This window comes from Amblyomma americanum, chromosome 9, assembly GCF_052857255.1.
Source record: "Amblyomma americanum isolate KBUSLIRL-KWMA chromosome 9, ASM5285725v1, whole genome shotgun sequence".
Taxonomy (NCBI): Eukaryota; Metazoa; Arthropoda; class Arachnida; order Ixodida; family Ixodidae; genus Amblyomma; species Amblyomma americanum.
The window spans coordinates 797,848-814,880 of NC_135505.1; the positions used below are offsets into that span (position 1 = coordinate 797,848).

At 44.9% G+C, this 17,033-nt stretch overlaps 1 protein-coding gene across 1 annotated transcript in view; it reads right to left on the bottom strand.

Moving 5' to 3' along the window:
• Positions 1-17,033, bottom strand: part of LOC144105238 (ovochymase-2-like) — a 161,285-nt gene that overhangs the window by 120,597 nt on the left and 23,655 nt on the right. The window contains exons 3-4 of the mRNA XM_077638384.1: positions 5,991-6,070; positions 5,030-5,133 (exon numbers count right to left, since the gene is read on the bottom strand). Of these exons, the coding sequence (XP_077494510.1) occupies positions 5,030-5,133; positions 5,991-6,070 (184 nt within the window). The remainder of the gene's footprint in view (positions 1-5,029; positions 5,134-5,990; positions 6,071-17,033) is intronic.

Here is a 17,033-nt window from a genome sequence, read left to right on the forward strand (position 1 = left end):
AGTTAAAAATACGCCGCTTCAACACTTTGAGGCTGTCCCAGCCGTCGCCACCGCTGCCTGAAAAGGATTTCCTTGTGAAGTTATCGTCAGCGGTTTCACTAAATATGGCTTTCAGAAGCCCGTGTTAGGCTGTTACCATTTAGGCTGTACCAACAGTTTGGCACAGCCAAGGGTGCTTCCGTCACTGTGGTATGAGCAAGCATTGCTCTAGAACGCATTGAAGCAGAAGCACTTGGTTCATTTCTTCCAGCCTCTAAACTATTTCTCCGGTACGTCAGTGACTGTTTCTGTGTGATTCCCCGACAGGATGCAAGCAGTTTCCTTGAGCACCTGAACTCGTTTTAGCCGACAATACAATTCACTAAAGAAGAAAAACCGAATGCGCCATTGCCTCCCTGGACGTACTTGTGCAAAGAACAAGCAATGGGTTCGCTACGGGCGTGTACCGCAAGCCCATTCACACTGGTCGGTACCTGAGTTTTTATTCGGCACACACTGTCGCGCATAAACGCTCCGTTGCGTCCGCACTTTTCGGCCGCGCTTTCCGCCTTTGTTCAAGCCCGAGGACACTAAGATCCGAACTAAAAATCGCGAGGAAGGATCTTACCAACAACGGGTACCTGAAGAATATGATAATGACTGCAGAACGCTGCGGTTCACGTCGAAACGTGCAAACAATCGCCACCGAGAAAAGCAAGCGGGCAAGCATCCCCTACGCTCTAGGAGTGAGCGAGGCATTAGGCAGGGTCTTCAAGGACTACAAGGTCCATATCGCCCACGTGCCACCAAGTAAACTGAAGCAAAAACTTGTCGGAGTTAAAGACCGGGTTGAAAGAAACGGATTCCCCGAGTGGTGTACACAATTCCCTGCAAGGACTGCAAAGCTGCATCCATCGGCGAATCAGGCAAGTTTAATAGGCGCTTAAAACAACATCAAAATGACGTCGCCAAAGGCCGCACGAAACAAAATGCCTTGGCTGAACACTATCAAGCTGCATCACATGCCATCGATTGCCATCGATTTGTCGTCTCTCTTCTAGAATCACTTCACGTCAAAACGACACCAGATGTTTTGAACCGAACGCGGGACAACCTTATGAGATTTACGCATGCTCATTACGCCACCTGCGCCGCACATAAGTCAAGGTGCCTTGCATAAGTCACCACCTTCGTCCATCCGCTGCCATTGTGAAGAAGAGACCCGTACGGGCCCCGAAACGTCAACTGTTTTTTTCCTTTTCCTTTCTTTTTTGGCGAGTGCTCCTTTTTTCTGCTATTATGTTCCGCCCTCGCCAGACGGGATTCCTTCAAACACTCGACTAACCGAAGGCGAAAGTAAGCCCTCTGTCCACGTACAAAGAAGGTTTCTAGTGTAATCTGTGCGTAAACATACTCTTATGCGCGAATTTCACACCTGGACCCTGCAGCTTCAGAGAACATATTACAATTTTTTTTTCATTCCGAAATCAACCCCGCGGACTACACACCTGATATAAAGTACATGTTAGAAATTACGGTAATGTTTCAAGTCAGCTGATGAAAACGCTTTAGCATATGCAATTACTTCGTTTGGATTCTGTTCCAGCACCTTGAAGCATTTTGAAAGGAATCAAATTATTGACAAATATACGAAAATATTACGCTTGGTATTTCAGCAAGGGTAATGAAAAAAATGTGGCAGGCACGTTTGCAGACGTTAGAAGGCAAGCGTAGCGGGGGGTGGCAGAAGGTTAGATGTGCGAATGAGATTAAGAAGTTTGCGGGGATAGGGGGCCCGCGGCTGGCACCGGAGAGGATTAATCGAGATATATAGAAGAGGCTTTTGTTCTGGAGTAGTCGTAGTCAGGCTGATGATGATGATGATTACGAATTCAGGTACGCGTTTAACACCATGCAACTTATATGTGCATTTAGATTAAAAATATCCGAGTGTTACGCTTTGCTAAATTACATACTAAATATGAAAAAAGGTGCCGAAAATTATCCTCCCATCCTTATTCGAAAAGTTACCTCAGGAAGAGGTATGCTATGGTTGGATACAACCGCGAAGAGAGCACTCGTAAAAATTTATTTTGATTGATCATTCTGAATTTTTTTCGCAACCAAGTTCCTGTTATTGCTGCTTAGTTGTTGTGTTCCATAGATATATACAAAATGTATGAAATTGGTATTTGTGCGTTTAATGTATCTATATTGGGCCATGCTCCATGAGAAAAGGAGCGTGAAACCAGGACAACGGACGAAGACAGAACACATAGCACGAGCGCTCTCTTCCAACTAGAGGAAAAACACAAAACCGTGTCGACCGGGACCTGAGCCTAACGACTGAGCGCAGAATTGACATCTGAGCTAGTTGGTTTTTCATTTTCAAAAATTATAAAGCGCACTTAGGACAACAGACAAGGGAGACCAAACAACACAAGCGCTTACTCGCAACTGCGCGTTTATTCGAGAAACACACAAAAGGAAGAACAATCACAAACAAAACAAAAGCCATCGCACAGGCGTGACAGGAAAAGTGCTCATACAGGTGCGTCAATATAACAAAACTCTCTTTCATGCAAAACCACCATAGGGTCGGCAACACACGTGTGCTGATTCTTACGGATGTGATAGGCCTCTGAAATCTCTCTGGTTAGCTGATTAGGGTGTCGGAACAAGATTTTAGTTTGGTCAAGCAAAGGCTTGCAGCCGCTGCATTTTGAACAGTGCTTAGCGAGATTAGATGAAGGCGACTTATTCAATGACAAAAAATGCTCTTGCAAGCGCACATTAAGGCCGTTTGACCGATATAGGTCCGGCCACAAGAAAAGGGAATGTGATACACCACTCCTTTTGAACATCTGACATAGCGGTTTTTGTGATTCACAGTGCAGCACCGCTTTCGTTTATCACATACACCACTGCTAGAGCGCGCAGCAACCTTCGCACAAACACTACTAACTTTCTGAGGGGCAGAGAAGAAAACATTAACACCATATCTGTTACCCACGTTTTTTAGTTGATGAGAAAACCGATGAACATAAGGTATGACTGCAATATTTTTCTTTTTCTCCTCAGAACCCTTCAAAAGTGACCTATTGAACTCTTTTACTTTTTTGAGCACCTTGCTAGAAGCTAGAAACAGCACGTCCTCTGGAAATCCAGCCAATTTTAGTCTGTTCACTTGCTCGCAGAAACTTTCCTTCATTTCGTGGGGGCACGACTTGAGCAAAGACGATCCTAGGCAGGAGACAGCAATGCCGCACTTCACAATTTTTGAGTGATTTGATTGATAATTTAAGAGTGGTTTATCAGACCTCGGAGAATACCTCCAGCACACATGATCCTGCACGAAATGAGCATGCGCCATGCGCCAAACCTGGGAAGCCGAATAAATCAAAGGAGAAAAAAATAAGCATAAGAGGATGAAGTCTATTTCAAACCTAGGAATTTCAATTCTCGTTTTGATAAGAATATAGAAGGCTCGCTGATAGAATGCTCACACAGAGTAGCTATCTGTGTCGCTTCAATGATTTTTTCTTGTCAGTTTATCTCTGCTTCTGGCAACGACAGAGCATTTATCCAGAAATGGCACACACCCGAACTCCTTGCAATGCACGGCCAGATTTCTTCCCGTTAACGACTTCATTTTGTTGTGTTCACGAAGCCTCTGGTTGAGGCACCTACCAGATTGTCACACATACTGCTTCCCACAGGACAGCGGGACGCTGTACACGATGCCATCGGTGCATTTAACAAATCTTCACCGGCGGCTCTAACGAAACCCTTCTGCCATACAAGTCAGCTCATTGTAAACTTGTGAAACGAGGCATCATTATCCTATGTATCCAAAGTGCTCTCTAAAAGTCATGCCCCCTCCTTAGCAGCTTCAACTTACAACTTCAAGTACAACTTAGAAGATTCCTGGAAGCAGGGTATCATAATGGTATCAGTGTTTCAGTGGCTGAAAGCTTGCTTAAGAAGAAACTTCAGAAAGAAGGAAGAGCGACAGATAAAACGCAAGGCAAGACAGCTGTCATCCCTTATATCCATCGTCTGTAGCACAATCTAAAGAAAATAGGAAAGAAGGCAAGTGTTCATATGGTTTTTTTCAGCCCCAGCTAAACTACGTGCCATATGCAAAATAACTCTGCCCACACAACAGCGTCCCGAAAATCCGAACGTCCGCCACCGGAAAAGATTTGTTAAATGCACAGAGAGCACCGTGTACAGCATCCCGCTGTCCTGTGCGAAGCAGTATGTAGGACAGTCAGGTAGGTGCCTCAACGAGAGGCTTCGTGAACACAACAACATGAAGTCGTTAACGGGCAGCAATCTGGCCGTGCATTGCAAGGAGTGCGGGTGCGTGCCATTTCTGGATAAATGCTCTGTCGTTGCCAGAAGCAGAGATAAACTGACAAGAGAAATCATTGAAGCGACACAGATAGCTGCTTTGTGTGATCTGTGTCAGCGAGCCTTCTACATTCTTATCGAAACGAGAATTGAGATTCCTAGGTTTGCAATAGCCTTTATCCTCTTATGCTTATTTTTTTCCTTTGATTTCTTCGGCTTCCGAGCTTTCCACCCTAGTCCGTGTTGTCTGCAAATTTATGCACGCGTGTTTTGTGAAAGTTTTACGACAATTTATTCGTTTATATGAATGAACACCTTATGTACACTACTAGCTACCAGTGCCCCACGGAAGGAATAAAGGCTTAAGTGGCACAAGATTGTGAAATTTTAAATGGGCCACAAGAAAACGATTAGTTCAACAACGGAGTAGCATGGACCTTGACTGCATGCTTGCAATTCACCAATTTCTTCTATTCATTGTATGCAAGCAGATAAACCACTAAGCTCTGCCCGGAAACTAACACTGAGCATGGACATACCACGAAGAGAAGGCCGGTGGCCTTTAATGCCCTTACTTGTAAGAGTAGGCTGCTGAGGAATTTATCTTTAAAAAAGAATATTTGTGTAGAGTGCCTTCCACATTAGTGGCACTCAGTACAACCATATACACACAACAGAGAAGTAGAATACTCACTTATTACGTATGCAATGGGCAGCAGTTAAAATGACCCGGTCTGTGATGATAGTCCCGCCGCATCGCATTCCGTTTTGCTGGCTTAGCTTAACCTCCAGTCGAACCTGCGCTCGAAAATGTTGAGGCGTGCATGTGCATTGTGTGTTAGTGACCAAAACTTCACTCTGATCATTTTTTTTTTCTGTGATGAGCACGGAAGAAATAGATGTTGCTTATGATACCGAGAAAACCTTTCCTCTCTTACACAGAAGTCTTTTTCAAGAAGGATAACAAATACTGCGTTTAGTCCAGAAAGGTGGCAGATATATATGTGTTAGTGCTGTGACACATTTAATCACACTTAGTGATGAGTTCTAAAATAAAACGCCATTCGGAGTTTCTTTAGTAATATTTATATAAGACTGTCCCCTCCCCTCCGAAAGTACAGATCATAAGTTGATTAATCAAGTTTATGCCTGAGGGATATTGCTAATAGAAGTTGAACTCTTAGACTTGCCGTTTCCGGCTGTGAATGCTTTTTCATAGAAAATTCATCGTCGCTACATGAACTTTGCATTTCGCGCATTACCGACCTTCTTCCTCCGCATTGCTTTTAGTTCAAACAGAAGGGACCAGTTCATCAGCCATGGCAGTACTTTTTAGTGTCAAGCGCTGTTAGTTTTGTGAGAATGTAACAACGAAGGTGCTCAAGTGCAGCTTCAGTTTTTTATCCTCACCAACACAGAGCCGTTCCGGAACGGCTGTGCAACGGGTGCTATTCAGTGCTCTTATTTCTAAAGAAGCGAAAGTCTCAAGTGGGATTCTTCAGGGCGCGCTTTAATATCGCTTGCACGAATGCTAATTCTTAACCTATATAGAGTATCGTGCATTCAGTCGTCTTGCCTTCTGTGAGAACGAAATTTATCTGCCTAAGGTGCACAAGCTGTCCCTTAAAAAACCGCAATATAGGCAGGCTACTTACAATCCATGGCACAACACATCTGCTGATCTTCGCACCACCAATAATTCTCGCTTGAGAGCAAACGTTTGCGAAGCCGCATGCTGCAAAGAATACAATAGAGAATACTACTTCAGGCATTCTTCTAGTGTTGGCTTCCCTAAGGTACAGGATGTGCTGGGGAAGGCAAAAGTCACATGATATCAATGACTGTTCACTCAGGAAATCAAGGCATAGCTCCAGCGCAATGGCTTAGCCGGTACTTATTTCTGCGATGAAGCAGGTGCGCATGAATGAGATTCAGACCACTGTGAACGCCTTTCGATGGAGAGAAAACGCAAAAATACCCCTTTAAAGGCTTCGGCCATCATTAACCGAACAAAAACAGATCTATTTCTTAATGCTTCCAGTTTGTCCTAAAGCTATCAGCTCAATTTTAGAAAGCGGTACCCCTCTAAAGCTGAGGGGCTTGGTTATTATTAGGATTTCTATCATTTGCGAGACATTACTCCTAGACTTCTGAAGGAACATGATTAGAAAAATGACACGTGTGGTTGAGCACGCTGACTCGTGTTAGGGTCGGGGACGCTGGGTACTAGAAGAGGAGGCGTTGCATATTTATTCGAAGAGCAACATGTAAGATAAGAAAACGGAAAATATCTTATTGGCTGCAAGCAAGAACATGCATATGAAGTGTAAAAAAAATGACGGAGGAGGCTTCAGACAAAGATGGGTGAATTACGTGACTGGGCGCTTTAGTGCTGGCGCAGTAAGAGTGCAATTAAGCTCCCGTTTAAGGGTTTGACGTGCCACCGTTGGTAGGTTAATGCCGATATATTCGGAATCGGGCATTCCTTATGTTACATTCATAGATTGCGGGGCGTTGTCATACCACTCTGCGCAGCGGTGCAGCGGTCAAGCAATGAGCATCTGCCCTGCAATGACTGGTGCTGCCACCGGCGGGGCTTTACAGACCCAGGTTGCTCTTCCCGAGCAAGCCCCAGCGACCAATCAATAACTGAACTGCCACGGTGGGCATTTCCTGGCAGCATGTTCTGATACCGTCACAAGGTTACATGACCAGAGTGGCCCACCTACCCCCTGGAGGGACACGTAGGTGGCCCACCTGGCAGAGAGTGGGGATAGTGGAAAGGCGTAGGGTGGAGAGAGTTGAGTGGTTGTCAAGTAGATTTCTTCAATTCCATTCCAATGTCGTACGGGCAAGGCCCTCACTGGATATCTGGCCTTTTTACTACTCTGCCAAGAGCCCATATTCCGCTCAGCAAAAATAATGCTTCCTGCCATTCGTCCAAAATATGTGGTCACAGCCATCGTGTGGAGTGACCAGCCTGTTTTAAAGCCTGCTCCTCTGATAGTACTGCCTATGAAGGTAATCAGGCAAATTACTTCCCGCGGCGCAAGATCACTGCTTTTTGCTCGCGCGTAAAATCTGCAGCCATTGGCTGCCAATCCCACTAGGCGTAATTCATTGATATATCCTTGCTTCTGTCGAAGAATGTGCCATGCAGTAATGTCAATTGCGCTAACTGCAACAGAAGTGAACACGCCGCGATAGAAGCCTCAGCTCGTCGCAACAAGAAAGGCGCTAGCAATAATAACCAGATATCGTTACTGAAACTCCAATGAAGAGCGATTGATTGAGCTTGAGGGAACCTCCCTCTTCAGGGGAGTCCACGAGCCGTGGTATCGCCCGGCGACTGGCACGCCAGCAAGCACAGAAGACACCGCTCATAATCGGCCAACAAAGCGGCTCTAAAATATGCAAGCGATGCACTTGCACCCCCGTCCTAGCAAAGTACAGCGCTCAAACTTGCGCCACAGTAGCGACCGAGCTCTTCAAAACTACAGCGGTGCGCTAGCCGGGGTACACGAAACGACGCAGCCACATCCACAAACGCGCTACAGCGATCAAGGATTACTTCGCTCCGCTCCCAAAACAAAAAGGACAAAATGCTGGCAGGCAGAGATCAATGGACAAGATGCTATCCACTCTAATAAACTACGTGATGCTGCTCGAAGCCCGATGCTAACAAATTACGGGGCTGCTGGTGTCGCAGGGGCCGGCACTTCTGTTAAGCCGCCGGTCGAGTGCAGTGCCATGAAAGCTGACCATGAGCGTCTCGCCGTTATTTATTTTATTTACAGAAGACTGCTGGCTTTATTGCAAAGCCTTAAGCAGGAGTGGGTGTAAAATACACTTTGACAAAAAGAAAACCTCCCTGAGGTACACGCAACTCAGCACACAATACCGAAAAAATGAACGACGAAAAGAAACAACATTATACAATATTAGACGACGCCTGGCGTCAAAATGAGCACTGGGGAAAGAGAAAAAAAAAGAAAAAATGTTGAATGCTGCAAAATTGTTACGAATTCCTAAGCGACTCCGTAAATGACTCCACAGTAGAAGCCTCTACAATATTCGCTTTGAGGACATTCCATTCCCGCACAGTACGGGGGAAGAAAGAATTCTTGTATGTTTCAGTGCGGCATGAGTATTCCTTCACTTTTAAAGAATGGTAGGATCGTGTCGAACGACCCGGGACGAGCTCAATGTACTTGCTGCTGTTAATTCCTAATTTGTTGTGAACAATCATGAACATGTATTTAAGCCTCTCGCGGTATCTCCTGAGCAGCAAAGAATCCAAATTTGCTTTCTCAAGTAGCATGGTAGGGGACGTCTGCCAGCTGTATGAATTATAAATAAATCGCACTGACTTTCTTTGAATATTTTCGTGTTTTAATGTTTTCTTTAGTATAAGGGTCCCACACAACAGAGGCGTATTCTAAAACAGGTCGGATAAAAGTTTTTTAAGCTAGTAACCTAATTTCCTGCGTAGAGTACCGGAGAGATCTTCTTAAAAAGCCAAGTTTTTTCATAGCTTTATTTTTAATATTAGAAATGTGTTTGTTCCACCGTAGGTCAGAGCTAATCGTTAATCCCAAGTACTTGTAGCTGTCCACGGTAGACAGGGGATGGTTATTAATAGTATAGGCAAAAATTAATGGCCGCTTCTTCCGCGTAATAGACATTGAAACTGTTTTTTTAGTATTAATACTCATCTGCCACGTTGAGCACCAATCATGAATTTTAGCCAAGGCGTCATTAAGAAGAAGCTGGTCAGCAGGAGTTCGTATTTCATGATATAATACACAATCATCGGCAAACAGCTTGATTTTGACAGGAATTTCTTTAACAATGTCATTTATAAAAATTAAAAAGAACAATGGCCCAAGTACTGAGCCTTGTGGGATACCGGAGCTTACCAAAGCTGGGCTCGAACATGCATTGCCGATTGATATGGACTGATATCGAGACGATAGATACGCTTGTACCCACGTCAACAGTAGATCGTTTTTAAAGATAGTATTTAGCTTTAGCAAGAACTTTCTGTGTGACACGTGGTCAAATGCTTTTTCGAAATCTAAAAAAATGACATCAATTTGACACTGTTTATCAATGGCTGCGGCCAAATCCTGCATCGTCTCTAGAAGTTGGGTCACTGTAGAGAAGCCTTTGCGAAAACCGTGTTGCCGGTCGTCAATTACGTGATTGGTTTCCAGGAAGGCTGATATATGCCCAAAAAGTATATGTTCAAGTATTTTTGAAGAAGTACACAGTAAAGATATTGGCCTATATGAGCTAAGTAGAGATGAATTTTCAGTTTTGGGAATAGGAATAATTTTTCCGTGCTTCCAGTCCTCCGGGAGCTCGGCGTTTAACAGAGACTTCTTAAATATGAGCGTTAAGTACTTGGAACACCATTCGGCATATCTCACAAGAAACGTATTTGGTATGTCATCAATTCCCGGCGTCTCTTTTGCGTCACAACTGAGAAGCAGAGAGAAAACACCTTCTTCAGTTACAGAAACATCAGTAATAGGCGGACAAGCTGAGTTAAAATGAGGCTTTCTACCATCATCGTGCGTAAACACAGTACAAAAGAAACGGTTGAAAGACGAAGCAATCTGTGTCGCATCAGTAATCAGTTCGCCGTCAACGACAACGCTGTACACAGGTTTCTTTTTCTTTGATAACTGCCGCCAGAACTTTGCAGGGGACGAAACAAGAAAGTTTCTCATAGATACGCTAAAGTGATACTCTTTTGCTTTTTTGATACTTTGTTTTAAGTTCAAGCGCATATCAGACAGTTTAGCAGCATCAACTGCCGACTGGCTTCGCCGAAGTTTTTTGCGAACTCTCTTAATCTTTCGTCCCATGCGTACAAGTTCCCTCGTCATCCAAGGGCTGCTGGCGCGTAGGGTAATTACCCGAGTAGGCACAAAACGCGAAATGCAATTCAGAGCAAGGTTCTTAAAGAAAACCCAGAGATTTTCTACTGAGCAGTCGCAGGATTTGTAAAGAACCACAAAATCTGAGAATGAAATATCAAGTAAGTCTAAAACTGCAACATCATCAGCACGCGAGAAGTTTGGCACAACACGCACCTCTTTCTTTTTATTTTTCGGAAGAAGCAATGGAATGTTTAAAGATACCATAACATGGTCAGATATGCCTTCGAAATATTGAAGTAGAGGACCGCGACGAAAGACACTGTTACTAACGAAGAAAAGATCAAGAATGGATTTCTTATCCTTTTGTATACGCGTTGCTTGCTTTACTAATTGAGTTAAATCGTGATCAAGTACGATGTCTACAAGAAGTTCGGCTGATGTGCAGAGCGGCTCTGGAAACTGTCCCAATTGACGAGCGGCATGTTAAAGTCTCCAGCCAATAGTACATTACTTGATTGTGCTTTCGTAGTACATAAGAATTCATTTAGTTTCTCAAAGAAAACACCGTCACCTCGTGGTGGGCGGTAAAACGCGCCAATAACAAGACTAAGTTCATTTAGAATTAGTTTACAAATGACGCATTCAATTCCTTGCACGTCAGGTAGCCTGATTACTTGGAAAGGTTCTTGAAAAAGAATTGCAACACCACCACCGCGAGAAGTCCTGTCTTTGCGCATAATTCTGTATCCTGGTGGTGTAATTTCTTCATCAGTGATAACAGAGTGCAGCCAGGTTTCGGTGATTATAATGACATGCGGTTTATGCGCCACTGCTATACTTTCCAGATCCTCAGACTTGTTCACAATGCTCCGGGCGTTAAACTGAATACATTTTAGCGATTTGATTTGACTGTTCTCGATTCATTGGTCAGTTTGTTTTCGATTCCGGCTGCCATGCTCTAGGACTCTTTCTTTGCTAGTGTCATCCCAAACAAACAGATCGTCACCAATTTTTATCTTGTTGTAGATTAGCTTAACCTTCTGACCGGCTTTTCGAATCTCTGCGGTGCTTTCCCAGAGATTCTTCCGTATCTGCCGCGTGGTATACGAAAAGTCTTCTGAAATAGAGTAATCGGTGTCTTTTAGTTTCGAGCAGTGTTTCAGTATGTTAACTTTCTCACGATGATCCATCAGCTTGATAATAACAGGTCGATGCTTGTTAGGTTGCTTGCGACCGATTCTAAGAATTCTCTCGGCTGAAACAACTTTCGTGTCCATTTTGTCACAGAACACGCCTTTCAACACACTCTGTGACAGTTCTTCGTAAGTTTCATTCAATTTTTCAGGAATTCCGAACACGATTACATTATTTCGTCTGCCCCGGTCTTCTAGGTCGACAAGCTTCCTTTCTAAGCCTGCAACTCGTGATTCTAGCTCCCGGCTTAAATCTCTGAATTCATTTATAGCTGATGTGAATTCTTCCACTTTGTGCAATTTGGCCTCAATTTCGCCCAGTCTCCGCTGAATATCTTTCTGGCCTTCAAGGAGCTGGGTCAGTAGCTGTTCAGTGGGTGGCCCAGGGTTGGACTCAATGTCGCCACACAGCATAAGTAGAGACAATACGAAGTCACGACCAATAAAATAAACTTCAAGCACTCTACGTGGGCATGTCAGCTGGATAAGGCACATATTATTGGATTTGATTGTAGAAACATTGCTACTAACCTGCATGAAAAACAGGAATGGATTTGACATGGTGTCGACTGGACGCCAGCTGACATGCCCACTGAAGAAGGACGATGGCAGGAGGGCTTTTATATCGTGGTTCGTCGATGACGTCGATGAGGTAGCACGTGGCGATCCCCAGCAGTCACTCAGATTCGGAAATTCTTTTCTTTTGCGCAGTCTCCGTGCTGGCGTAGGCGTTCAGCGAGGATGAATTCCGTGTTCACAGCGCCGGCTTCCGCAGTCGAGACGATTAGGGCAAACTGCATGAAAAACAGGAATGGATTTGACATGGTGTCGACTGGACGCCAGCTGACATGCCCACTGAAGAAGGACGATGGCAGGAGGGCTTTTATATCGTGGTTCGTCGATGACGTCGATGAGGTAGCACGTGGCGATCCCCAGCAGTCACTCAGATTCGGAAATTCTTTTTCTTTTGCGCAGTCTCCGTGCTGGCGTAGGCGTTCAGCGAGGATGAATTCCGTGTTCACAGCGCCGGCTTCCGCAGTGGAGACGATTAGGGCAAACTGCATGAAAAAGAGGAATGGATTTGACATGGTGTCGACTGGACGCCAGCTGACATGCCCACTTTCGTAGTACATAAGAATGCATTTAGTTTCTCAAAGAAAACACCGTCACCTCGTGCAGCACCATTAGGTGCAGCACCATTAGGTGCTGCACTCCCTCGCTGTGCTGCGCCGGTGCAGTGCTCGCTCTGCCTTTATCGAGCCACTTGCTAGATCACGCCCATGCTCTCCGCTCTGCCAGGAGGGAAGAGCTCGCCGGACATGCGCGGGGGTGTGGTACTTGGATGCACCCGCTCGCTCCCGAATGACGCAGGATGGCGTGTGCTCGGCCCTCGCAGCCTTAGCTCCGAGCTATAGAGGCCGTGTGCCCCGCAAGTCGAATCAATTTACTCGCAATCCTTCAACAAAATAACAGAGTATCCAATTATGAATGTCAGTTGAACGAGATTTTGCACACTGCGACTCTCGGTTCAGTGGGCGATTTGCTAACTACTCTGAAAGCTGTAAACTACAGCGCCCGTCCTGTGGTTTTGTAGTACTCCTGGATTGGAATGCATCCTTTGTGGGCACGTGACGAAATTGTCTTCCTTATAGATGTGGTCATTGCCATTCGGAAACTACGCAGCTAGCCAAGGTTCACGGGGACAAAACTTAGCTATACTCAGCCATCTTATATCGTTATTTGGTTGCCGTGGCCATGCTGCTTGCCCCTGGCCTGAGCGGTAGCCGCGTGAATTCGTTAATGCTGTTCCTTAATACGTGCAACAAGGCAGTAGCCGCGATCGAGGCTTTTTTTTTTTTCAAATGCCAGCGTGTTTTACTTTAAGAGAGCCAAAAACCACTGCATTTTATTAAAAAAATAGTTGGGGCTGTTGCTAGCTCTTGACGGAGATAAAAAAAGCGCAAAAGCACAAAAGTAGTATTAGTACAATGTACAATCAGCAAGAAATGAAGCGCGTACAAGACAATTGAGCCACGAACAGCAAAATAAGCTCTTAGCCAGGTGAACCTCAATCCTAGTGGATGGCAATTTCACTTCGAAAGCGCGAGGGCTCTTCCTCAGAAGTGTTAACCAGCCTGGCTTGTATTCCCCTTGCAGGTTCTTATCTGTTTGTATTTTTGGGTTGTCACCTGATTTTTTTTTGTTCGCGTTTTATTCGATGCTGATAGTACGAGACGAGCACTTTCATTTTTTTTTACTTATTTATCCTGAACACCCGTGTGAGCATTACATAGCAGAACACGCAAAAAAACGATCCCCAAAGTACACTACTAACATAAAGGAACATAAGAGCATAATGGAAAGCTCGCCTAGTTGGATACTGTTCATGACGAATGTCCTGTCCTGTAAGCCGCTCGTCCTGTCGTCTTCTTTCTGTGTCTCCATTTTGTTTGCGCCCCCATTTTTACCGTCATCATTAAAGAGCATCCAGAAATGCATCATAACAAAAGGCTTAGGCTGTTATCAATGAGAACAATATGAATACAAATGAACAAAAACAGTGAAAGACGTAAGGAAAACATCATTATCAAGGTATTAAGTAAGAAACTAAGGACTGCAAAGAAGGCAAATCGTACTAAACACAAGATAAATCTTGCACACCTACTCAGTTGGACTAACTTTTGTACTGATATACATTTATCACAACCAATATGTCAAATACATAACTGTGGAGGGCATTATATTTCCTTGTGTTTGCGTCCTTCTCGTCTCGTATTTGTTACTGCTGCGCTGCAATTTTTCCAGTATGCAGAACCAACTAGCCAGTCACTATGTTTTAAACCTTATCAACAGTTGCAAAAAAAAAATCTCACCGCGTCTGTTTGCACAAATCAGGACTAAATTGGTTTTATTGTGGTCAAGTCCAAAAAATGTACGTAAGGCTGGCCTGGTTAGCGGTGCGGAGTAGGATAAGGAGATATAGTATAATTTATGAAAAAAGGCAAGTTGTCATATTTTAAGTAAGATTTCCAACGTTAGCAAGTTAAGATTTTTTTTATTACAGAGATGTTTGAGTAACGCTAGTAGTGAGGAGCGATAAATCGGGCCCCGTTTTGCAATTTCTCTTAGCTGTTTATATACCGCACCGGTGGCCTAGTGGTCTGAGCATTCGTCTCACATGCGGGAGGTTCGGGGTCCGATCCCCAGTGCCGCCGGGCACTAACGCCGGGCACCAATTGTCAACGCAGTAGTAAATCAGAACTGTGGCTACTGAAGGAATATCGAGTAGTTAACTGCGGAACTATTACTGATCCATATCAATTTCTACTATTTCGACAACGCGGTTAAACTCGGCGTAGTAGCGCAACAAATTCTGGCTACATCGCGCCAAAATACGTGCTGTTTGGAGAAGCTTGCCGGCAAAGCAACCTGTACACTGCTTGTAACTGTTGGGCCACAGCGCCGAGGGTAACTACGTTTTCTAAATTCTAAAAATTGATATAGATATTATTCACGTTGGGCTACACGCCCTCAATTAATAATGAACCCAAAAGTAATAGCTAAAAAGTTCACTATTCCGTGATATTTAACCAGCCTGCTAGTTAAAACTTCTTAGCTGTATTCTGTTGTACTAAACCACTGACAATTCTGTGTCGAAAAAAGCGGTCTTCAAAGTCAAAAGGCTATCTTAAAAAAAATTGTAAAATCTTAGATGAAACACCCTGACTACTAAGAGCTTACTAATTAATCGGTCGCTTTGAGCAATCCTTGAAGCTTCATACAGATCGCATTCGATGCTTCCTTAATGTCTACCGTTTACCAAAATGTTTGGCAGCGGAACTAACATTTTCAGTTTTTACCAACGGGCGGAAGATAGTTACCGCGACCATTCACGGTCGCCTAAGGTTTTGAGTGGTTCATCTTCAGCAAGAAGAAAATCTGACCGCAGAAGCGCACTACGGGCATGACAGCTGTGTCACAGCGGTACTGGTAACCCTCCTTCCTACGTGATGCAGGTGCTTCTCCCCGTGTTTACGCACATGTTGTTGCCGGTTCTGACAGCTATGTTCTCAGCACCCGAGTGGAGAAGCTGATGCTCGTTCCCCTACAGCGGCCACGTTCCCTTGGACTTCGCCTGATTCCATCCGCTTGCCGTGGGAGATCATTTTGCCGGAACAATCATGTTTTAACGCGACAACGTTAAGGAGCTCGTGTCGCAGAAAAGCCGGTGTCGTCGGCGTCGGCCGTGAGCGAAAAATACCTCCTCCTCCACGCGAGCGAAAAATCTCTCCTCCTCCGCGTGAGCGAAAACTACCTCCTCATCCGCATTAGCGAAAAATACCTCCTCCTCCGCGTGAGCGAAAAATTCCTCCTCCTGCTCGCAATGTACGCCACTGCCCCAAAAGATAGCGCGCGACGGCATCGCCTCCAGCTCGTGTCGTGGGGCCGTGCGGGCACGCGGGGATCACGCGATGAGCGGCGAACAACGCAGCGCACATCCAAGGCGCGTTCACCACGAAGCTTGCGGCTTGCTGCCCGTTCGTTCGGTGCGGAAGCTATGCTGGCGTTCGTGGCATCGGGTTTGTCGAGAACGATGTGCCGACGAACTACGACTGCAACTTGAGTCCCGCGCGTTTCGACAAGGCGCCTGGCAGCGCGTCCGCTTCACCGTACGTAGCAGAGCGTTTTGTGTAACAGGCGAGGCGTCGCGCCGAACGGGCGATGGCGTTCCGTGGACTCCCTGGAAGTGCTGCAACACGCGGTCGCATTACACTCCTAAAGGCGAAGCTTAAGCGTCATACAATTTTACGTCAACTATAAAGGACCGCCAGCGGACCCCTGCGCTCTGTGGGCTTGGAATCTGTGCCGCAGCGCGGACAAGTAACACTGTGGTCTACGCTATGGTGGTTAGCAAAGCATACTCTTTTTTGCAAACAAATCGCGTAAATACTTAATCATTTAGCTGCCCAGCCTGCACTGCTGCCTTTCTGTTCCTGTTATATGCTTTGGTGTTGTTCATTCGATACTTGACGCTGGAAGTAACCCTGGTCCTGACTCTGCCGCAATACATTTAGAGCTGCAGAAGCTCGCCACTGTCCCGTCGTCGTTAATTAAACAAGTTAAAAGCAAAAAAAAGCCAGTTAGTAGCTACATAAATATTAATAACCGAATTAGAAAATCTCTATCAGGCTCTCACTTAATTTCAACCACAGATCGAATCCATAATGACCAACGCCGCCACGTCGGCCCGTCAGACGAGAAACCCGGAAACCAGATTGGATAATCCTGAAAACTGGTCGCGCCGAAACAGCCTGTTCTTCTGTGGCTTCCCTGACACTAGCCCAACCTTGATGCTGACACCATACATGAAAAAATTACTTTTCAAACGTAACTAAATTACATTAGGAATTACCTTCGTAGAAATCTTGCAATTGATTTAAATTACATTACTCATTGCTACTTACAAAAAGTAACGACATTACATTACAATTACCTCCGAAAAGTAATGAAAAGTACTTTAAACGTTGTTTGTTTCAACGCATAAAAGTTGCGCATTAGTTAAAGTTCCTACAAAATTTTCAAATTGCCTTGTGTGCCTTGCCACTGAGCTTCAAGT